The sequence below is a fragment of the Mauremys mutica genome, chromosome 3 (assembly GCF_020497125.1).
Source record: "Mauremys mutica isolate MM-2020 ecotype Southern chromosome 3, ASM2049712v1, whole genome shotgun sequence".
NCBI lineage: Eukaryota > Metazoa > Chordata > Testudines > Geoemydidae > Mauremys > Mauremys mutica.
The window spans coordinates 94359354-94383825 of NC_059074.1; the positions used below are offsets into that span (position 1 = coordinate 94359354).

General features: G+C 42.7%; 1 protein-coding gene across 1 annotated transcript in view; it reads right to left on the reverse strand.

Moving 5' to 3' along the window:
• The window catches only part of TRDN (triadin), a 271057-nt gene that overhangs the window by 121986 nt on the left and 124599 nt on the right, over positions 1–24472 (reverse strand). The window contains exon 16 of the mRNA XM_045010301.1: positions 2790–2834. Coding sequence (XP_044866236.1) covers positions 2790–2834 — 45 coding nt within the window. The remainder of the gene's footprint in view (positions 1–2789; positions 2835–24472) is intronic.

Below are 24472 nucleotides of genomic sequence, written 5' to 3' on the forward strand. Positions count from 1 at the left end.
CTTCCATGGGACTTTTAGGTACACAAGGAATGCAAGGTTATGATCTATGGGGTTGTGAACAGGCATAATTTACTTGGCAATTTGAGAGTACTTGGGCATTTCTCCAGAAACCTATCAGCACACAGGGGCGGCTCCAGGCCTCAGCACGCCAAGCGGACCGCGGGACAAGCGGACCATCTGCAGGCACGCCTGCGGGAGGTCCACCGGAGCCGACTGCTGCCTTCTCAGCGACAGGCAGAGCGCTCCCCGTGGCATGCCACCGTGCTTGGGGCGGCGAAATGTCTAGAGCTGCCCCTGTCAGCACATAAGGCTTCTCAGCCCTTCTACCAAGCTCACAGCCACTGAGAACACATTACAACTGAAATTATTTTTGACATTTCCTTCCCTGTGAAAACCTCTACTATTGTAGACATGTGATTAAAAAAAATGGGAGAGGCAAAACTGTCAGTTGCAAGGAAGAGTGTGGAATTAGAAATAGTGCGTGAATGGGTTTAGAAGGGAGGAGGCAGCTGAAGTCTAAACATGTCATTTTTCAATTATAAATGGTGAAGCTATTTTCTTCTTTGCATCTTCAACAATTTTAATAACCATTAATTGAGGACACTGAAACATGTTTAAAAACAGCTTTATGTGGAAAAAAAATATCAAATAATGTAAGAGAGTCTTACTTTTAGGTTCTTTGGACATGACAGGTTCTTTCTTACCGTATAGTATTTTTTTCAATTATACTATATGCACACAAATACAGACAGACAGATAATTACAATAGAAGTGGCTGCCGTGGGGTTGAGTTGTTTGGATGTGCATTGAGATGAGTTACTTAAGGCCCTTTTCTCAAGGAAGTTGCACCGGTTTAACGTCAGCTGTAAATTTAAACTAAACAAGTGCAAAAAGTGGTGTGAACACAATTATTTTGGTTTAATTTAAGATCATGAATCTATTTAAGAGTAGGTAAAACCTGTTACTGATTGACTTAAATGAAATCAATGAGCCTGACCATGCAGTTTTTTGCACTACTTTAACTAAACCTTAAGTTTGCCATACCTTTAGTTAAACTGGTGCAACTCTGCACACAGATTTTATTCATGATGAGTGAGTAAAGAGAATGTGTTGTGGGTTGATCTATATGGTATGTGAGAGAGCTGGGCAGAGAGGTATTTGGTGATAGGTGGCCTGTTGGTTATAATTAACTTAACAACCTGCTTTGAGGATTTTTATTTGGGCACCCAGCTTTGGCAGTTACGTCCCATTGGCCACCTTATTGGTAACACTTAAAGACCCTCTCTGCTACTTTAATTGGCACAGGCACCAAGCTGTGACATATGAAACATGAAGAAACTGCTTGAGTGACAATGGGAAAATAGAGAGAGCTAGTATTTAGATTCTTAACATAAATAAGTTATATATTAATTACTTCTTTAAACACTAACACTAGAAATATTCCAGCATGAAAGCCATCAAAATAGAGTGAACTTCGAGCTGCAAAACAGGACTAGACCATTACTAACAACAATACAGAGTTGCTTGAGTTTAAACTGATGTCTCAATTGTCATCAGAAGGTTGATATGAGATAAGCTAACATCAATGACTGCCAAGCATTCTAATAAAAAGTCTGAAAAATTCCAGGAGAAACACATTTATATTTGGGTGATATGCTGCTCTGAACCAAAATGTTTCTGGGTTAATCCTCTGCTTCCACTAAATTTCTGTGAAAACGTGTTTTGCAGGCATTACTTCAAAGCATGATAATTACCACATTTAGATGAAATTAATCATGAAGCAGCTTACAGACATGTTATCTAGCTAAGGGGTCTACTGAAGCCTTTAAGAAGTGCCTAGTAGTTGCTAGATATGGAAATTTTAAAAGGTATATATTGCAGCGATATGAATCATTTATCATAATAATCTGCCATTGCTATAGGTTGTAAAAAATAAACAAAGTGGAAGCATCATTTACAACAACAGACGTGATCTAAATAAAGCCCCCAAGCTTTCTCTTTCATTTTTTCCATATAGGTCATCATTTACTAGGTCAACATTCCTTAATATATTTTAGAGCAGCGAGTCTCTTTAAATCTTTCCTTATAAATGTGTGTTCCTTACATCAGAAGTAAAGGCATGCACATATCATAAGATAGGTTGAGTATGCTTCCTGGAAGTATCAGGAACCATGGCCATCAGGCTGGCACAGAGGAGGAATACTGTTCCAGATGCCTATTGGACATTCTTTGACCAGCAGAGAGACTTAGTAATAAGCAAACTGTCTTTGATGTTAGCTGTAGAGACTTACTGATCTCCAGCAATAATGAAAATAGTTTTTGTTTCTTTTAAAAAAAGATAGTCCACTGATACTTTACCTTAAGCAATAAAGTGGAAATCTTGGTAGAATTTTGTGCAGCAGTTAAAATACAGAGCAAGCTTTTCAAAAGTAATTGGTGCTTTTTCGTTTTTTGGTGCCCAACTTGAGATACCTTAAAAGGGCCATTATCAGAAAGTGCTGAGGACACCTTTGGTAATCCAGCCCCTTCTTTTGAGCCACCCAAATACTAAGGCACCCAAAATCCCTAGTTACTTCTAACAATCTTGGCCATAGCCTTTCCTATAAAGACCCCTTAAAACTTTTACAATCAATAAACCACTGCTAACAGAATCGCCTGTCAGCTTTGGAGGCTTGTAAAACATCTCCACTGTAATTTTACAGTAGTTATTAGTGAATATTTAAAGGCAGACATATTCCAGTATGGGTTACCAATATACCAGCATATTGTAGAGTAAGGAGACAACTTACCTTCTTTCCTTATAGGTGGAATTGATGTCTTTTCTTTTAGTGGCACTTGAAAAGAATTAAAGTACAGTTAAACATTTTTATTAAAAAAAAACAATTTTAACAAATATGATCTGTTCTTATTCTTTTCTGTACTGGCTAAAGGGATCAATTTTGAATTCACTCTAGAAATAAGCATCTGGCAGCTAGCATACGTGTATCTCAGTGAAACAGCTAGGCAGTGCTTTATTCTTTTACCACTTTCTAGTTGGGTAGCTCGAGCTTTTCCTAAGGCCTCGATCAACATTCTTTTGAAGTAAACTAGAAGTACACAGTAGCTGCAAATAACAGCTAAACTACATACAGGGTAATAAAAAAACCCTTAAGCTTATATAATGCCTTTCATGCAACTGTATCCCTAGGAGGTTTATAATAAACGACCAAGAATGTCCCAATATTCTCTTTAGGGTATGGTAAGCTTGAGTTTAAGTTAATTGACTAAATATTTCAAACCTTGGTCTGGAATGAATTCTACATTCAGGGTTCATGATAACTTTATATAGCTTCTCCACAGATTTTTAGCATAATGTATATTTTAGAATAGTTTACAGGTCGACTTCAGCTATGCTGAACAATCTGTAAATTTATACACAGGCAGCAATTCAGGTAAATACATAGGTTTCAAATTGTTGATTATCTTCTCCCAGGAGGATGCTCTAATGCAGTTTGTATCTATAAGTCTCCTGTTAATTCCAATGGGAGCTAGGCATGTATATCAAGGAGTAAAAAGATCCGCAAAGCAAAGCAGCTTTCATCTCAACTCAGTGGAAAGGTAATATACTGCAGTTCTAATGCTAATGCTGCACTGACTTGTCAAGTCCACCTGGAGTGAATTCTATTTCTGGAGGCATCATTTTATAAACTGGACCTAATGCAACCTTTTCTTGGGAAGGCCATAGAACAAAACATTACTATAATTTAACCTAGAGGTTACAAACATAGACTATAGTTTCAGCATCTGTGGGTAAATATATTATCTGAATTCCTCTATATGATAGATGATATGCTGACCACATATCACATCAATCCAATGACAGAGTTTAAGGACGCCAAAGTATAGGACATATATTGTGATCCGCTAACTAGGCTGGCCTTAAACCAGCAGGACCCACTATAATCTTTAGATGCTTCAACTGAACCCTTGATTCACATTGCCAAAAATTGAAGATAAAAAGTTACCAAAGTAGATGCTTCCCATTGTAAACCCAGATGAACACTAATCATATATCTTATCTCTCACTTCGCTGGTGGCCAGATGCTAGTGTGGGACATAACCAGTTCTCATGGCTGTACTATGCGATGTATGGGTCTTGTACAGAAACACAGCAGAACCAAAGGTCTCATACAACATGAGCAGAAGCTCTAACAGGTAAGCCAAAAAAGAACCCTTCCTTCTGTCCAAGCCACGTGGAAATTTGAAAACCTTGCCTTGGATGGAAGTTGCTGTTGGCATGTCTTATAATTTCTTCTTACTTTAGCTTCCAATTAGCTTTTTAATAAAGAGCAAGAGTGAGAGAAAAGATGAACAGAAATGTCAGATATCAGAAAGCTGCATACTGAAAGTGGTCATTAGATGTTTTTGTCAGTATTTTACATTCAGAATGGTTCTTGATCAGCAGAATAGGAACTACTGACCATGTTGTTATTGACCAAAATGAAATTGAGAACAGCATTTGGCTGCTTTACTTGGGTCTTGCACATTTGACACAGCAACAGGACTTTTAAGCCAATGTCTCTTGTATGGATGGTAGTTAAAGTTCCATTTGCTGCCCATAGCAAGGGTTCAAAGGAAATAGAGGAGGTAGCAGGTGGCATCTGATGTGTGAGAATTTCCATCATCAGAACAAAACACATAATTAAAGTCACTGAGAGACCAATCTCCGTATAGTCTGCTGTCACTCTAACAGATGTACCAGAATTTAAAAACAATTAGTTGAGTGGGGATATTTGCTAGCTAATGTGAATTAGTATGGTAGAAGAGTAAGACACCATAGAAAGTTGTGCAATATGAAGTTATGAATGACTGTATATTTCTTTGTGATTAAACAAACATTCCCAGTCTTCTTCCAGCACGCACAATTTTTAAGTAAAACAATTACATTTCTGGTATATTTCACAGATTAATTTTGCTAACCCTCCCCCAAATCCTCTGTATAATCATGTGCCAATCATGGGTAGAGATTTGGGGAGGAAGCATCAAAATATTGTTTTACTAAGGCCAGAGCTACCTATTCACTTCTTTCTCATGGAGCAGCAAGGGAAACAGCCTCCTTACAAGTGCCTCTAGGTGTGCATAAGGAATGTACCAGATAGTCCTAGCAGTCCTCTCCCACCCCATCAGTCACTCTAACAACACACAAGGAGAAGGCAAGGGCCAAGCTGCTGCTTCACTGAGTTAAGTCCCAAAGACACTGGAACCTGCCTTTCTCCCTGTCAGCGACTGCCTACATAGCCCTAGCCCAGAGTTTAAAGAGCTTGAATTTGGAGTAAGTCTGGACTTCTTCTCCTTCACCTATGAATCCAGGGAAATCCACTCCTCCTCAAAGGCCACCATCATTGCTCTCTCCTTCCAGCCAATCAACGAGGGGAACCTCCAGCACTGAGAGAGACTTGATCGCCGCATAAACTAAAGGGGATCTAAGTGACCAACCACCCACCGCCTAGAACTCCTGGATAATTTACTTGGACCAGTGCTACTGCTGTGATGAAACTGGTAGAGGAGGACTCTAGAGGGGCTTCAGTGAGGTGACACCATGACTGGTCAGGAAGTATTAGACTGAGTGGCAGGGGAAAAACTTGCTAGTGTGGGGATGTATGGAGCTGATAGGATTTCTGGGAAAGAAAGAGAATATAATTAATGTGGGGGGGTGGTTTAGGATTGTGGGGTACTACGTTAACCAGGGAATATCACATGCATCATTGATGAAGGTGGAATTTTTTTGATGGAGCCTTGATAACATTTAGACAGCACATCACTGATCTAAACATTTTGATTGCAAGATGTAATTGTTGGGGCAGGGAGCATATCTGTCTGTGTGTTGTCTGAGATGTCTCAATACATCACCAACAATAATTCTTCCCTGACTTGAAACAATTGCAAATAGCTCTCCAATCTTGCTGGCCGTTCTTGCTGATTAAGAATGGCAACACATTCTCTTAGGGCCTGAATTTCAAGTCTTATCAGTGCCCACCATGGAGTCAATCCACTGGGAACAAAGGGAAATGGACTAAATAACCTAATGAGAATGGGCTATATAACTGTATAGTTTTTTCTGTCTTTAGCTAATACAATAATTATCAGCTGAGCAGCATTCAACAGGAGTTTTAAATACAATAAATACAGATTTTGATGAATCAGAGGATTTGAGTGGCTGAAATTCCAAGCCATCTTGCACCATCTTTTCAGTTACCACTTGTAAATGAGCTGCACATTTTAGTGAACAAGCATGAAGCCTGTCTGTCCTGATCAGCACCATGCCAGAGGAGGGTAATAGCCTTAAGCCTGTAGAACACTTCAAACGGAAGCAGAGTGAAATGTTTATGAATGCATCCAATCTACAGTAAATGCTACTTCAAAGAAAGCAGATGCCCCATGAGAATTCAAAAAAGTTCCACCATACAAGTCAAATGTAAAACAAGTAAGAGAGAAATGATCAGGCAGGTGATTCACCTACATGAATAGGCGAACTTTGGGAATGTCCAGTTGAAAATATACCAATGACTCATGTTTTCATTTTCTTTAATGCTTAATTCTTTTCCACTTAGGAATTATTAAAATGAAATCAGCTTCTCCCACTAACAGCATGTTCCACGGCCATCTGTGGCTATTAGGGATGTTAACAATAGATTAAGGGTTTCATTATGGGATTATAATCATACAGTCATCAGAACTACATATATTTACACAGGCTACAGTCAACTGGGGGAAGGAAGAAAAGGTATTTTGTAAGATGTGTGATCAGGGGTTCCCATATGTACTACTGGTATTACGTGAGCTATATGGTCTAGCCATTCATTTTGCAACAATTTTTAAGGTGATGGTATGTGAACCAATGAAGTTTGGGAGCTATTGGTGTAGATAACAACACTACTCCTTAAAATAAACCACCACAGGCCAGATCATCTATGCTATAAATTCTCATGGTTCCATTGACGTCAATAGACTTCAACAGAGATATTTACAATAGGCCCTATATTTTCAAACATTGGAGAATTTATGAATTCTCCTAAGAAGGGGGGGATCCACATTTCTTTTGAGCAAGCTGAGCAGAAATACATTCCAAAGTATATATTTGCAATGGGTTCAGCAGTTTTGTGGTGAAACTTTGGCTGTAAAAACTTATGGGGAATGAATAGAGTCTGGTGCAAACTTAAAAATGGCTGAAGCCATTACAGAAAAGGAGCCTGAAATAAAGATTATATTCCAAACTGCCTCATGAAACTGACTTAAATGCTTTGAGCATGAAAAATCAGACTTTTTACTCTGTGCTGCAAGTTGTGCATGATGTCCCTTTAAATAGTCCTTACTACATTTCCTTACTTGCCTTTGCAGTAGGTTCACATATATATAGATATATAAAGACTTCAAGCTGAAGTTTGCTCGGATGCACATTTTAGTTGTATTTCTGAACATGTATATAGTCAGCATTCTCACTCTGTGTGAAAAGGGAAATCTGAATAATGCAATGTCCATCCACTCATCTTTATAGGTGACATACTGTACTCTAATTACATCCTAAAAAGTGCAGCAAAAATCTATGAGGAAGCAACTTCACACAGAACCTACTGCAATCAAGATAAAAATCAATGCATTTGTAACCATGACTATGTATGGCTCTTCCTCTCAAGAACATCTGCCCATTCTATTATCCTAATCACTTATACATAACTCAGAGAGAAATATGGTTAACAAAGCCACAAAGCTGACATTGCATGTTAAAAACCAGAGGAAGAATGGCCATTAGGTATATTTTATTAAAAAGTTAAACAATCATAACTAAGAGGTCTAGATTATGTCCCATTTGTTTCCAACAGCAACCGTGACCTCTATGAACCTCTCTAGGAGAAAGACAGCCAGGAAATTCTGCAGTGTAGCTGGATGCATGATAAACAGGACTAGACCGAGGAAGTGCTCATTATGGACTAATAAAAGATTTAAGGCAGTTTTCTGAGGTCAAGGGCCTAGAAAATGAGCCTACCCTACTCATGTAAGTGGACTCTTACCAGCATTTTGTGCAAGGTCTCAAGAAGTAACAGAGCATCCTATCAAATCAGACTTATGGGATTTACCAATACTAGGCTCACCTTACCTTTTTGCCTGTGAAGGTAAAAGGAGCTATGCTGAGTATGGATGTTTCATATATTGTGTCTCTATCAGTGGCTTGAAAAATTATTACAGGTACTGAATGGGTATAGACCAAGAGATAAGTGAAGTGATTGTACTGTATGTGCTCATGCTAGTAATTACACTTTAAAATGTTAAATCTTTAATAAAAACACAATGTATTTACTTCTGGCATTGTATGGATTTTAATAATGACCATTTCTTTTATGTATTCTTACCTGATTTTTTTTTAAATATTGATTTAAATATAGTTGAGTTAAGAATGGTAATTGTAGCAGATCCTGAAATCTATGGAAATTTTTAGTCTGCCTTAAGAGTGATTTTAATATACATACATACACACCTATACATAAAAACACATATATACACCTATAGAAACACACACACACACATATATATATATATATATATATATATATACACACACACACAAACATATTCTTCACTGTTGTATTGTGTAATGGAATATTGTTAATGCCATTTGTTGAACAGTAAAAGCTGTGTTATCCAGCAATTTACCAACTGGAAAGCTCAAGCAACTCGCATTTTGGGGTGCTGGATCCAGGTGGCTCCCTGCAAGTAGCAACATGTCCCTGCTGCTCCTAGGTGGAGGAATGGCCACGGGGTCTCCATGCGCTGCTCCCACCCCGAGCACTGGCTGCACAGTTCCCATTGGCTAGGGACTGCAGCCAATGGGAGCTGCGGGGGCAGCGCCTATGGGTAGAGGCAGCATGCAGAGCCACCTGGCCTCACCTTTGCCTAGGACCAGCAGGGACATGTTGCCATTTGCGAGGAGCCGCCCGAGGTGAGCGCCACCCAGATCTGGAACCCCGAAACCCCTCTTGTGCCCCAACTCCCTGCCCGAGCCCACTCCTGCACCCAAACTCCCTCCCAGAGCCCAGGCCCTGCACCTCCTCCACCCCAGCCCTGAGCCTCCTCCTGCACCCAAACTCCCTCCCTCCATTGGTTAACCAGAATTTTTGACTGACCAGCAACCCCCATTCCCCCAACATTCTGGATAACAAAGCTTTTACTGTACAATGTATCAAATTAGAAATTCAATAAAACATACCTAGAACCCAGAAGTCATTCAATGTGTCACTTAAGGTACAGTATTCTAAAATAATCAGGAGCTACTGAATGATCATCTTTGTATTGTCATAGGAACTTTCAGGGAAAATGACATAGTCAAGGACAAATTTTAGGAATGAGAAAAAAATTTCATGGAAAAAGGAAAGGATTTCATAGATCCAAAGACATCTGAAGTCAATGGAAATACTCCCACTGTCTTCAATTGGGCCAGGTCTGCAGTTTGTCTATACAATGGCAGCAGAAAATATATAACACTGACTAGTGTACCGTTTTAACTTGGCTGATATGCATTGATGTTTAGCATAGAGTAATTATTTTAAATATCAGTCCTGGTGATTCAGAAGTGCATCTTATTTTGCATTAATCCACAGACCAACAGAAACAGTGTAGAAGCAATCAGATTAGAATAATTAATTAAAGATAGGCCAACCAGGTGGTAAAAAAGTACAGGTAACTCACTCAACACTGTTGAAGGGCAAGAGGCAAAGTGAGTATATAGTTACCTCCATAGTTATTACATTCAGCTTGTACTAACTCCAGGCTTGTTTGTTCCCAGTTTGCCATTCCCCAAAGGGGCTTTTAAAAGAATGATAATGTAGCTTCAAAACAGATTGACTATCAGACACTGTCATGTCATTCTAAGGCCTTGTCTACACTACAAGACTATTTCGAATCAAATTTGTGGATTCGACCTTATGAAGTCGAATTTGTGTATCCATACTAAATACACTAATTCGAATTTCTGAGTCCACATTCATGGGGCCAGCGTCGAATTTGGAAGCGGTGCACTGTGGGAAGCTATCCCACAGTTCCCGCACTCCCCGCTGCCCATTGGAATGCTGGGTAGATCCCCCAATGCCTGCTGGGGGGAGAAATGTGTCGAGGGTGGTTTTGGGTAAGTGTCGTCATTGAACCGTCAATCACAACCTCCCTCCCTCCCTCCTTGAAAGCGCCTGCGGGCAATCTGTTCGTGCACTTTTCTGGTCAGTGACAGCGCGGACGCCACAGCACTGCAAGCATGGAGCCCGCTGCGATCATCGCCGTTTTCTCCTCCTCCTCGCACTTTATCGTCCACCTCTTCCACAGTCAGCTGATGAGAAATTGGGCTACTTTTCAATGGTGCTGCAAGCACTGGGGGACCATAGGGGACGTTTTACAAACATCAACGTCGGGTGGCCGGGCAAGGTTCATGATGCGTGTGTTTTCAGGAACTGTGGGCTGCTCAGACGCCTGCAGGAAGGTAGTTTCTTCCCGGACCACGAAATAACTGTTGTGGATGTGCAGATGCCTATAGTCATCCTCGGGGACCCAGCCTGCCCTCTAATGCACTTGCTCATGAAGCCCTATACAGGCGCCTGGGACAGCGACAAGGAACTCTTCAAATACCAGTGAGCAGCGAGCAGCGTGACCTGTGACTGTTCAGTTTCTTTACAGAGAAGCTGAACCTGCCCCTGTTTCTTTACCCAGTTACTGTTGACTCTCCTCTTCGGTTACATACCCCGTTCACCCCGTTACCCCCACTTCCAGCACACGTGTAAAAATAAAATACATGTCCCATTATTACTTAACAAAGGTTTCTTTATTCATGACTTTTCGTGAAAGGGTTGAAACTGGGACGCAGACTGTGCTGGGTAGGGTGTGCGGTGATGTAAAGACTGTCTCTAAACTCAAGGAATGACAGGCTCCTGCTCCTAGAGCGGTCCGCAGTGCCGGAATGCTTCTTTCAACGGAGCCTGCCATCCCTCTTTATGGAATTCTGTGTGCGGGCGGATATGTGACCTTGTGGTGGAGGAGGACGGAAACAGATTCCTCAGCTGCGTGACTCAGTGGTCCAGGACAAGGACCGCTGTATAAGATCTGTAACCGCCCTCCCCCGCTGCAAAGTCACATCTCCCCCGCCCACACAGATCCTGGAAAACACCTCCCATACCAACCAGGGTGCCTACTGACTGCACCGTGTGTGTGACCCGCTGCTGATCCTGCCCCCGTGTCTGTACCCTGGGAAAGGTGACTGTCCTATGCAATTAACCACCCCCTTCCCCACGCCCCCCATTCAAACACAGTCTTCTTTGAAAAAACATAACGGAAACAGTAATTAACAGCAAAGCATTTTTATTAATTAAGTAGACAGTTAGGGGATGGGACTGGGATTGGGACTACTGTGAGTCTGGAAGTGAAGGACTTTGGCAAATGTACGGTATGAGAGCTTTTGGGTACTTGAGCACTGTGCTGTGGTGCAGTGACAGTATTCACGTCCCCGGCCGCCCCTCCTCCTGATTATTTTCGGTGAGGGGGGTATGGGACTTTGTGGCGGGGGAGTGCGGTTGCAGATACACTGCAGGGTGTCTCTGTCCTCCTGCGGTCCTGCAGAACATCCACAAGGCGCCTGAGCGTGTCCGTTTGCTCCCTCACTAGTCCAAGCAGCGTTTCAGTCGCCTGCTTCTCTTCCTCACGCCACCTCTCCTCCCGTTCGCTGTGTGAGCGCTGCCACAGAGAGACGGTCTCCCTCCACTGGCTCTGCTGGTCCGCCTCTGCTAGGTAGCAGCCCATACATTCCTCGAACATCTTGTCCCTTGTCTTTTTCTTTCGCCGCCTAATCTTTGCCAGCCTCTGCGAGGGGGATGCTGTGTCAGGTCTGGAGACAGTGGAAGCTGTGAGATGGGAAACAGGGAGTGAATTCCTTGCAAAGATACATTTTTGCGAACAATTAACTGAGTCTAGCCTGTGTCTGTGAATTCTGGGTTGAGACCCCTGTGCCTGCTGGGGCACAAATCATTTTCGCGGTGGATTCTGGGTAAATGTCGCCAGTCATTCCTTCCTCCAGGAAAGCAACGGCAGACAATCATTTCAAGCCCGTTTTCCCAGAATTGCCCTGGCATACGCCATAGCGTGGCAACCATGGACACTGTTTTGCCTTTTGTGTATGTCACCGTATGTGTACTAGATGCCGCTGACAGAGGCGGGCCAGCAGCGCTACACAGCAGCATGCTTTTGCTTTTGCATGACAGCTGAGATGGTTACCAGCCATATTGTACCATCTACCATACCATAAATTGGTAATAAGATGGTAATAAGATGGGCATGGTTACCTGTCCTTTTGCACTGCACCATTTGGTGCTGTCATAAGTGCCCCTGGCCGAGCAGCCAGGGGCGCAAAAGCAAAAATTGGGAATGACTCCCTGAGTCAATCCCTCCTTTTTGGTATCTAAAAATAGAATCAGTCCTGCCTAGATTAGGGGAAAGTGTACTAGAGAACCACTGTATCATAGAACCAGAGAGCACAGCTGCTCTGTGTCCGATCCTGCATAAATTTTGAGCTGTATGCTATTCACAAGGGGGTGCTCCTGCAACAACAACACCTGTTCATTCCGGCCTTCCCACAGCCTTCCTGGGCTACCATACCATTGTCCCATCACTTGTGTGATGAAGTAATAAAGAATGCAGGAATAAGACACAGTGACTTGTTTGTGAGAAATGAGTGGAAGGAAGCCTCCAGCTGCAATGATAGTCCAGGCAGGACATTAATTACTGTGGATGAAGGAGCCCATCATCCCTCTGCTAGTCCAGGGGCAATTCAATCTTTTCTTTACACAGGAAGGGTGGGGGCTGATGGAGCTCAGCCCCCTGTTGCAATGATGAGGACGGTTAACAGCCATACTGCACCATCTACCATGAAAAATTAGGGGCAGGCGCCCTTGATCAACCTCACAGATGCTAGTACGCATGGTTACCAGTCCTTTTGCACTGCCCCATGTGCCAATAGGCTGATGTTGAGGACGGATACCCATCTTTTTGTACCATCAGCCATCCATAGCGTGGGGGGAGCAAGGATGTTGGTGTTGAGTGCTGCACCATCGCGTCTATCTGCAGCATTCAGTAAAGATAGGGTGACATGTAAAAGAGTCAACAGAGGATTGTTTTCACTTCTGGTGGTGGGTGGGGTGTGTGCGCAAATTGCCGAACTATGCCCTGACCCACCGCAGACACTGTGTTTGACCCTAGAAGCATTTGGAGCTCATCCAAGAATGCAAATACTTTTCGGAGACAGCAGGAACTGTGGGATACCTTGCGTTCTCATTCCCCCCTCCTTCCATGAGCGTCCATTATATTCTTTGGCTTTCCGTTACGCTCGTCACGCAGCTGCGTGCTGAGTCTGTGCTATGCCGTCTGTCCATAGATTTTTTAAAAATACTTTGGACCAGGCGTAAAATTACAGTAATTACCCTAATTAGATGCAGGAGTCTCCGAGCGAGATCACCCTGAGGAGGGTCACTGAAGGAGATAGAGAGCGCATGCTGCGTGAAAGCTAGCACGAACCAGGGCCCAATGCAGCCGTGCTCGGGGAGGCAGTGCTCCCTGAGTACCTCATGAAAGCCTTGCGCGGAAAACTGTGCTACCACGGAGCACCCAATAAGGCAGCTCTCCCCAGGAACCTCCTGCTGATGCTTTTCGATTAACGCAAGGAGAGCTTCGTGGAGATCTCCAAGGATGATTTCTGTTCTATCCCCATATCTAGACAGACCTCCTTTTCACACAGTTAAGATTCCTGTTATATTAAGAATAAAAGTTAACATGGTTAAAGCACTTACCGACTGCTCCTTCCCCTGATTCAGGGTCCGGGTTAATGGCCGGGGAGGGTTGTTGGGGGATCTCCGTGACGGTGATGAATAGATCCTGGCTGTCGGGGAAACCAGCATTGTAAGCGCTCTCGCCTGCCTCGTCCTCCACAAACCCTTCCTCATCTTCCCCGTCCGCGAACATCACCGAGGAACTGGCCGTCGACACTGTCCCATCGTCAGAGTCCACGGTCACTGGTGGGGCAGTGGTGGCAGGCTCCGTAGCATCCGTTTGCCGCTTTGATTTTTTGGTAGCCTTGTCTGGGGTCCTTGATTTTCACGCGGCGCTGCGTTGCATCCCGCCTGTATCCTCTGTCTCTCATGGCTTTGGAGACCTTCTCGTAGGTCTTCGCATTCCGTGTTTTGGAGCGCAGCTCCGAAAGCACAGACTCCTCGCCCCACACACCGATCAGATCGAAGAGTTCCCAGTCAGTCTATGCTGGGTCCCTCTTTCTATTCACAGATAACATGAACTCCTCTGCTGGAGAGCTCTGCATCGTTGCAGGTGCTGCGGAGCTCGCCCCGATGTCCAGCCAGGACGTCAGATTCAAAGTGCCCAGACAGGAAAATGAATTCAAATTTTCCCGGGTCATTTCCTGTGTGGCTGGTCAGAGAATCCAAGCTCCGACTGCTGCCCAGAGCGTCAACAGAGTGGTGCACTGTGGGATAGCTCCCGGAGCTACTAAGTTCGATTTGCATCCACACCTAGCCTAATTCGAGCTAGCCATGTCGAATTTAGCGTTACTCCACCTGTCGGGGTGGAGTACCGAATTCAAACTAAAGAGCCCTCTAGTTCGAATTAAATGGCTTCCTGGTGTGGACGGTTGAGCGGTTAGTTCGAATTAACGCTGCTAAATTCGAATTAAAGTCCTAGTGTAGACCAGGCCTAAAACAACTGTACTATGCTTTGTTTGGGCAGATCTCCCAATTATCAAATAGTGCCTGGGTATTTCAAATCCAGCCCATCTCAATCTTCCATTTATTCTTAAAACCCTTAGCATTCCTGGTTCTTGTCTGAAATGATGAACGCTGAGCCCAAGAGCATTTGTTTTGTTTTGAAGTTGACTTGATGGGAACCAAATCATCCCACAAGAGATTCAGCTGCAGAAACAAAAGTGCTATGTGCATCACCCTGTTTGTCCTCTCCCCTCCCTCCCACTGCTGCATGTTCAGGGATTAATTTACAAGAAAGGATTAAAGAAATTAACTATGCATAGCTGAAATAAGTAATGCTTAAAAGGTGACAGAACAATACTGTCATCTTGATAAAAGGTTCAGTTGCTCTTGCGAGGTTCAACAACAGCTAGGCCACTGCTCCATTAGGAGAGCAGATTAAAAGTTCTTCTTCTGCTGACTGACTAAAACCAGCCAATCAATCAGTCACTGAGAGGCTGCTCACTCTGCCAGAGAGCAACCACCTTCCTTTCTTAGAGAAGCTTTATTTCCAGAATACCAACTGCAATGGAGAAGCAGCCATATGCTGAGCCAGTTGTCACTGCAAAGTGAGTAAGTGAGCTGGGGGGTGGAGGAGAAGAGACCCTTGAATTGAGTAGCTTCTCACATAAATGATATCACCATTTCTACCCTAAGAACCCATTATTATTATATGGAGATATACCTCTCTCATAGAACTGAAAGGGACCTTGAAAGGTTGTTGAGTTCAGCCCCTTGCCTTCACAGCAGGACCAAGTACTGTCCCTGACAGATTGTTTGCCCCAGAACCCTAAATAGCCCCCTTAAGGATTGAACTCAACCCTGGGTTTAGCAGGCCAATGCTCAAACCAGTGAGCTATCTTTCCCCCCCATTCCTTAGACAGTATGGGGGAGGCTTGTGAGTTGAATACTTGAGGGGGCCACTTAGGGATCTGGGGCAAAAATCAGTACTTGGTCCTGCTAGTGAAGGCAGGGGGCTGGACTCAATGACCTTTCAAGGTCCCTTCCAGTTCTAGGCAATAGTTATATCTCCAATTATTTTAAAAAAAAAATTTCAACAGTGACTTAGGAGCCTACATGCTCATGTCAAAAGTTACATAAGCACTTTGGAGCTAAGTCTCATTGAAAATCAATGGGAGTTATGTGCATAACCACTTTAGATGCTTTTGCAAATCCCAATCTGCATCTGTAGATGCCTAAATACCTTTGAAATTTGGGCCTAAGATACTTTTGAAACACCAGAAGGAACCATTTTGATAATCTAGTCTGATCTCCTGTATAATACAGGCCATAGAACTTCCCCAAAATAATTCCTAAAGAAAATCTTGTAGGAAAAACATTGAATCATGATATACAAATTGCCAGTGATGGGGAATCTACCACAACCTTTGGTAAATTGTTCCATTGGCTAATTACTATCATTGTTAAAAATGTACACCTTATTTCTGGTCTGAATTTGTCTAGCTTTAACTTCCATCAACTGGATCATGTTATACCTTTCTCTCGCTACATTGAAGAGCCAATTATCAAATATTTTTCCCCGCATAGGTACTTATAGACTGTAATCAAGTCATTCAGCCTTCTCTTTGTTAAGCTAAACAGATTGAGCTCCTTGAGTCTCTCTATAATGCATGTTTTCTAACCCTTTAATCGTTCTCATCTCTGAACCTCTCCAATTTATCAACATCCTTTTTGCATTGTGGACACCAGAATTGGACACAGTATTCCAGCTGCAATAGGTACACCAGTGCCAAATGCTGTTTGCATCTGCTCAGATATGTGTAACCTCATTTTTACTATAAGACCAAATTTGACTATGTTTGTCGCTTGCTGAGTTGGGAAGCATCAATAAAGTGAGTAGGCTTGTTTTTCATTTTCTTAGAGTATAGGAAGCAAGTATCTAGGTAGGGGCCTACAGTATTTAGTTTGCAAACATATGTGCAAAGTAAAACCAAAAAGAAATATTCTTATATCCCATAAATCTGCTATTTATTACAGTCTAAGACACCTAGCACCAAGGGCCTGATTCTCCATTGCCTTCTGCTGTACATTGTCATATAGACACCTGTGCAAAGTGAGTATGAAATGTTACCAAATGAAATTCTCCATTCACCTACCCCAGTTTTACATCTACTTTGCACAGGTAAGTATAAATGACAATACAAGGAGCAAGGCAATAGGAACTGGGCTCCAAGGGTTTAGGGGGTAAATTAGGATGTCACATAGGGATGTCACTATGAGTAACAGGGAAAATTAAGCAAAGGAAAATTTAGGTGGAATTTAATAAAATTTTTCTTAACTTTGAAATCTATTAAGACTGAGAATAATCTTCTAAAGAGATTCAGACATTTAAAACTAAGCTAGATAAAGAACTCGGAGAGATACTGTATGGAATCATCTTGCATTGTGAGAAGGATGAATTAGATGACCTAATAGGTCATCTCCATCTCCATTTTCTATGATTTTATTATACAAAACCCCACAAACAGGAAATTGTTAGCAACGCTGAAAGATAGAGGAAAACCAGCACATAACATCACCAGCTGGCAACAATGTAAATCTTAACTCAGACTTTCTATGGGTTAATAAACATAGCCCAGTCCTCACAGTAGCCTGCATAGCTTGTGTCTGAAGGGAAAAGCAGCTATTAGTGGAGAATGCCAGGAAACAGCAGGTGAGTCATAAACAGAACCCAGGGGAGGATAGAAAAAGTAGTAAGGATGGGTCTGAGATGCTAATAATGCCAGGAGCAAGTTATTAGCTAGGAATGAATCAGTCTGCAACACAGGCGATGAAGCCTAGAGCTCAAGCAAACCAGACAGAGAACCCAGATGTTCCAAATGAGAATTGTGGGTTTTGCTCCATGGATAATAAAATAATGATGATGATGATGATGATGATATAAGACCACAAGCAGAAGCAGAACCCTTTTTTGCTGAGGGCTGTACAAACACACAGGACTTCCTGGCCCTGCTCCAATATGCATAGGGTTTAGAGACAAGACACAAGTGAGTGTAACAAACAATCAATCAGAGGCAAGCTGTTGAGGGAGTACCAGGATAAAAGCACTTGCAGTTGCCTATTGCATATTCTTACAATACATACAACTCCATGTTTCTGACTCACATGTTTTTTGGTTTTAAAATTATAATTTTAAAAATTCCCTATCAATTCATAATCTTCTGTTCTCCCTTAACTTTTGCCCTACACATATAAATCTCTGAATAAGGCAACCCTAGGCAACTCACTGCCAATTATCTTTCTGTATTTTATTCATATATTTGTTTCCCCCGTTTCTCTCTCTCTTCTAAGGTATCCCCAATCAGCCCCACTCCTCCAGCATTAATAGTTCCTCCTGTAGTGGAGTGGCTGCCCCACTCCATGAGAAAAAGGGCTGGAACAGACCAGAGAGACTGCACAGACCAGCAGCCAATCAGCAAAGACCTGTGGAGAGCCAGTCAGGGCAAAGAAAGAGGCAGCCAATCAGGGCCAGGTGGGACCTATATAAAGGGTGCCTAGTAAAGCAGAGGGAGTGTCCCCCTGACTAACAAGGGAGGAGGACTAGCTCCTGAGGTAAGAAGGTAGCACCTTGGCCAGAGCAGTGCTGGGCAGGCTTGGGGGAGCAGAGCAGAGGAGAGCTCTGGCCCAGTTACCTGCCAGGCTGTGGCCTCTGCTGAAAAGGGTCGAGAAGGTGCATGAGGCCAAAGGGGAAGATAGGCGGACAAGAGGGGAGAGAAGGAGGGCAGAGAGAGGCTGCTGCTAGAGGGTCCCTGGGTTGGGACCCAGAGTAGTGGGTGGGCCTGGGTCTGCCCCCCCCTTGCACTGCACCTGGCCACAGAGGAGTGTGGCTGAGACAGACTGCAACTTGCTCTGAGGTGAGGGACTAGACTTTGCGGTTGTGGTTGGCCACAGAGGCAGGTGCAAGCTGTCATTTACCGCCCCCCCCCGAAGGGGGTGAGAATGGAGTAGTGGGCGCTGCCAGAGAGCAGTATCCTGAAGCACTCACCGCCGAGCGGGGAGCAACGTGGTTCCCAAATCAGCAGAGCAGACAACGGGTGAGAAATCACGCATAGAGGATGCTCCACAGCTGATAGGAGCTAATTCCTGGAGCAACCAACAGGAGGCACCAGCAGTAGTGAGTCCTGACCCCATTACACCTCCATATACAACTACAACCCACCTCCTGGGGAAGACTCACTCATAAAAACCCTGTAAAGCCAAATTTGAGGAAATGCCCAATTAAGCTATCCTTCTTTAACACTCCTTAACCTCCACAATCATATTTCCTCAATTTCGCAGATAGAGTTTGCTGCTCTACAAATAGGTCCCATGCACCTCCAAAATGTATAGTAACACATGTACACCTCACATTCTTCACAGTCCCACTAGCACAAAAAACAGCCTTACTCTGGCCTCAGTACTATCAATATACAGGCCTGTTAAGCATCTGTGGACCAGTGAATGGTATGAGGTGTTATTTTCTGGTATGACATTGGCGTTTAGTGGCATCGCTCCTTTCAAATGTGCACAAGGTTTTCTCTGCTTATTTTCTTTTCAGTTGATCTGGAACCAAAAGCCCCTGCCCCCACCATTCAAGCTTCTTGTAGAAGTGTGCTGTGTCTTGGCTACATTGATGGGTATGCCAAGAGTGTTTCTGTCAAGTACAATATTATGCCATTCAAACCATGGTTAGTTAGCTGTTATTTGCTGGCTCTATTGGAAGTACTGCCTAGGAAGGTGATATTTCTGAGAAGGCTGGCATTTTAATATTGTTCCAGGGTGTACCACCTTCCAAGAGTGACCATTGCAACATGGTTGGCTGGGAAAGGAACAGACATAAATAAGAGCTACAGATCTCTAATTCATTCTTTGGAGAAGGAACACTTTCATATGGTAATGTTCAGTAGCAGAAAAAGCAGGCAGACAAAAGAAAAAAAAATAGATAATTGGCCACCAGATGTCACCACTATTTCTCTCATCAGTAGAAAACAACTATGTAACACGAGGAATGCACCAGGTAAATGTGGACAGGGAAGCCATACAAACGAAGGGTTTTGTGCAGATCAGGAATTTAGAAACTGGTCATAGAGATTTCTTTGTCTGCCTCTATAAAGCAGAGTAGCAAAGGCCAAACTGTGGGAGAATAGAATGGCCTTTTCTCCTCATTTCCCATGTATCTGTGCCCTTTTGCAAGTTGCAAAGACTGGCATTAAACAGCACAGAGTGAAGGACAATATGCCTGCCATTAGACCATGCAAAAAAGCAACAGAGAGGCCCTGTCCCCTCATCCCTGAGCACCTCAGTTCTGCTCCCTGCAAGGCCATTATAACATCCCTCCTCCAAACACAGAGGACACAGCCACTGGGAGGAATGGTTATCAGGCCCCAGTAGAGTGCCTCACTGAACCCGCATAGGTGAATATTCCAGATACATGACAGTGTCAAGGTAATAATTTTAATCTTTACATTTGAGGGCAAATGCAGTCTCATTGTTTAATGTTCCCAAAGCAGGTTCACTTGAATGCAACAAAGGCAGGGTTAAAAGACATTGGTATTCTGAGAGCAGGCAGCACACCGGATTATCCCTCTCCAGCACAGGAATAATCCCCATGGTGGGAGTGCAGAGGGGCCGCTAACTTGGCAGGGGTGTCCGAGTACAAACAGGCACATCGCACACACTGATCTATGATAAGGAGCTTGTTGCACTGAGGTCCTCCCTTGTTCCATCCTGGGTGGTTTTTTCTTGGTGGGTACCTGTGCATGACACTCACAAAGGATTTGTCTGCACAGGACAGATCCTGAGAGGTTCTAAGCCTCTTCCTGAGCAGATCAGTCCCTATATTTGTAAGCAGTAGTTGTTTTTGCTAAATGCCATTTGTACGTTCTGTGTAATAGGCTCTCTTCCAAAAGGATGGATTTTCACAAGTACTGAACACCTACCTTCCAAATGATAAAAATAAATAAGTAGGCCCCTTTCTCAATCACATTTAAAGTTGGACACCCCAAAATTGAGGCACTCAAAATTACAGCTCACTTTTGAAAATCTTGGCCATCGCTCTTGTTACCCCATCCAGACTGCTTCTCAGCAACACTCCTTCATGAATGTGCACAGATATGGCTCTATATTTGTCCAGTCTAGCGGAGTAGGGGTTTTTAAATAGGATTGTGCCAAGCTCTTATTTCTGCCAATTATGTTTGTTTAAGTGAGACCTCTGAGTTTATAACAACAGAATTATCTGTTTTTCAGAACAATTAGCACAATGTTTTTGTACTAACTGAAGGTCAGAGGATTAATGTGTTTTATCTACAATACACTTTTAAAAGCTAATTAAGAATCCTCCAGTTCATTTTGTACTGAGCACATTCAATATTAGTCTACTCTGCAGCAGAGAGGGGGGGGACAAGAGGGGATTAAGAAAGGGAGAGAATTTGCCTGCAAACAAACAAATACACCTCAGTGCAGGGTTTGGCAACCTGTGGCACGCAGCCCATGATGGAAATCTACTGGCGGGCCAGTCCAATGGGGGCTGCAGGAAGCGGTGCGGGCTGAGGGATGTGCTGGCCGCCGCTTCCCGCAGCCCCCATTGGTCTGGAACGGCGAACCGCAGCCAGTGGGAGCTGCGATCGGCCAAACATGTGGACACTGCAGGTAAACAAACCACCCCCGCCCACCAGCGGATTTCCCTGATGGGCCACGTGCCACAGGTTGCCAATCCCTGCCTTAGAGAGACGGTTAGCAGGGGTGCTGCAATTAGGGGTGCTGGTGATGCAGCGGGGCTTAAGGTTTTGTTCACTAGCCTTTCAGCACTCCCGCTAAAAAATTGTTCCAGCGCCACTGGCAGTTAGTACAGAGCTGTGCAAAAGTACATTCATGTAACGCAAGGGGTAAAATTGCAACATGGACCAAAAAAAACCAACCCTTTTGTTTGCTAATTTGCACTAATTTAAAACATTAACCAGAAAATATAAAGGCTATGCTGTGAGGTGTAAAATGTTACCCTCTAGATGGGGAAAAGGTGGGTGGCAGGGGCAGAGTTGCCCTCAAAGCATTATTTTGAGGCTCTTATTATTTATATAGAATCTCTCTCTGCCTCTCAGTCAACCACACACAGAGTCCATCATTTCACTATAGGAAGAGACTGCGTTAACAGGCCTTGTGGAAGCTGTGAGTTTTATGGAGGGATTCGAATGACAGGATGAAGCCCAATTTGGGGGACAGGGTTTCAGGAAGTAAGTTCCAGGTATAAAAGGGCCATGCAGCACAGACAGTGCAGAAACAAGCATGGAGGGCACAAAGGGAAATGAAAGAGTTGATGGGAAGCAGAGAGAGATAAAATCAGAGAAGTAGGCAGTAGAGAGGTAAAGCAGGGCTTTGAAGGCCTGGGCAAGGAGCTTGTTTTTAATGCAATAGACACTGCCTGTCCTTTTAATTGGAAAAGGTAAAAAGAATTAAATAGGAAACCATCCCCATAATCCTGCTTTTGACTTGCTTATTCGGACTGAAAGTTCAAGCCTTCCAAGGTTCACCATTCAGCAAACTCTGCTGTATCTGCCCAAAGCATGTAAATACAACCACACGCTGAGATTGCTCATTTTTAAACTTTGGGCTACACAGTACTATCCTGTTGATCAAATGTGACAATTATTGCAGGTTTAAAACCTTCTGGGGATAACAATAGATGCTGCCACTCAATGCTAAAAAAGAGAACATGAATTCAAAGAGCAAGTCCAATGACAAATAACAGCGACATGTGTAACTAGAATATATTATGGATTACCATCTTCTAACACAAAGGCTAGAAAAGTTTTCAAAAATGCAGCAAACTAGGGAGCTAAAAAAAGGGACAGAAATGTGGGATTGTCCTGCATTGTTTAATTTCTCTCTCTCCAGCATCATTAAGATGACTCATAAGGTTTAGTAACGGCTTCTGAAGATGAACATGTTAATAACTTTATACTGCAGTTTGACCATAAAATGTAATCTTTTAAAATTCTATAGTCTCACATGAAAAGCAAGTTTAGAAACAGAATAAAGTTATAAGGGTCATTTTGAATTGCCATCTTAAGTTATGATATTTTATTTTTAATTCTATATTTATACATACAATTTAACTTTATACTTCAGTAAACTCCGTGGAATATATATCCTCCCAGTTTATGATGTAATTTAACATGAGATCTGAATAATTAGAAAGCATAGCTCATGCCAGGAATACCTGAGTTGTAGGCCTGGCTCTGATAATGCTTCCTCTGATCCTGGTTTTAACCCTTTCAGTGTGGTGTTAGGCTCTGTTCCATTCTATTCTTATACTGTGATCATCACCATGCCCATTAACTGTTATTACAATTGTGAGTACTCCACACCTCTCTCTCTCTCTCAAAAAAAAATAAAAAATCAACCCTTGGTATCACAAGACGGCCATTCATAAACTCTTTTTCTGAGCTACTCCTCATAAGGTTTTGCATGAATAGATCAGCCCTATTTGTATACATGACTAATAGAGATGTTATTGTAAGTTCTACTATTGTCTTTTGAGTGGATATATCTTCTTTAAGAATTAGTATAAAAGTCCCTGTCTTTGTTACTTTAATCCTTTGCATTTTGGAGTTCAGCTGCCTTATCAGTAACCTCCTTCCTACAGTATCACATGAGCTTACATCCACAAACTGCAAAGCATTAAAGATCCTTATGTGTACACTAGAACAATACTGCTAGAGTTAGTTGCCCCAGGTGTTTAAAAATCATAAGACAGACCCCCAAAAGCCATGAAATTAGCTTGAAAATTACAATAATGTTAAAACAATAAATTGTGGATTCTTTTTATTTGCCTTCTGGTGTTTGAGCCTTTAGGGTTCCTGTTTTCAAGCCTTTCCCCCTAATCATGAGAGTAGAAAAGTACTTTTTATTTTTTAAATAAAAAGCTGAGATACTCCTTTAATCATATGACTCCAGCAGATGGGGCTTTAAGAAAAACACCAAATAATGCATGATGTGTGATAAAAATAATGAGTTGGTGTCATAAACAGATAGTTAAGGGTTAATGCCTCTTTTACCTGTAAAGGGTTAAGAAGTTCACTTAGCCTAGCTGACACCTGACCAGAGGAACCAATGGGGGAACAAGATGTTTAAAAAGAAAGGAGGGAAGTTTTCCTTTGTTTAGAGTCTCAGTTTCAGCTGGAGTGAAAAAGATCAAGGAACCAGCCTCTTATTAGAGTAGTAAGTTTTAGAAAGGGATAAATAGGTTTATGTTTATTTTCTTTGTAACTTGTCTTGGTACCATTAAGGGAATTATCAAAATTGGGTATTTGAGTATTTTTTGTGTAACTAAATTTGTGCCGAGGGGAACATCCTCTGTGTTTTGAATCTGTTGTTTGAGAGAGTAGCTGGTATGCTAATCTCTCCCAGAGGGTTTTCTTTTACCTTTCTTTTCTTTCATTAAAAGCCTTTTTCTTAATACCTGATTGATTTTTCCTTGTTTTTAGATCCAAAGGGGTTGGATCTGGATCCACCAGGAGCTGGTGGGAGAAAGGAGGGGGGATGGTTAATTTCTCCTTGTTTTAAGATCAAGGGGTTTGGATCTGTGTTCACCAGGAACTTGGTGAAAAAGTCTCTCAAGGCTACCCAGGCAGGGGAAGGTTTTGGGAGGAAAGGGAGTGTTCCAC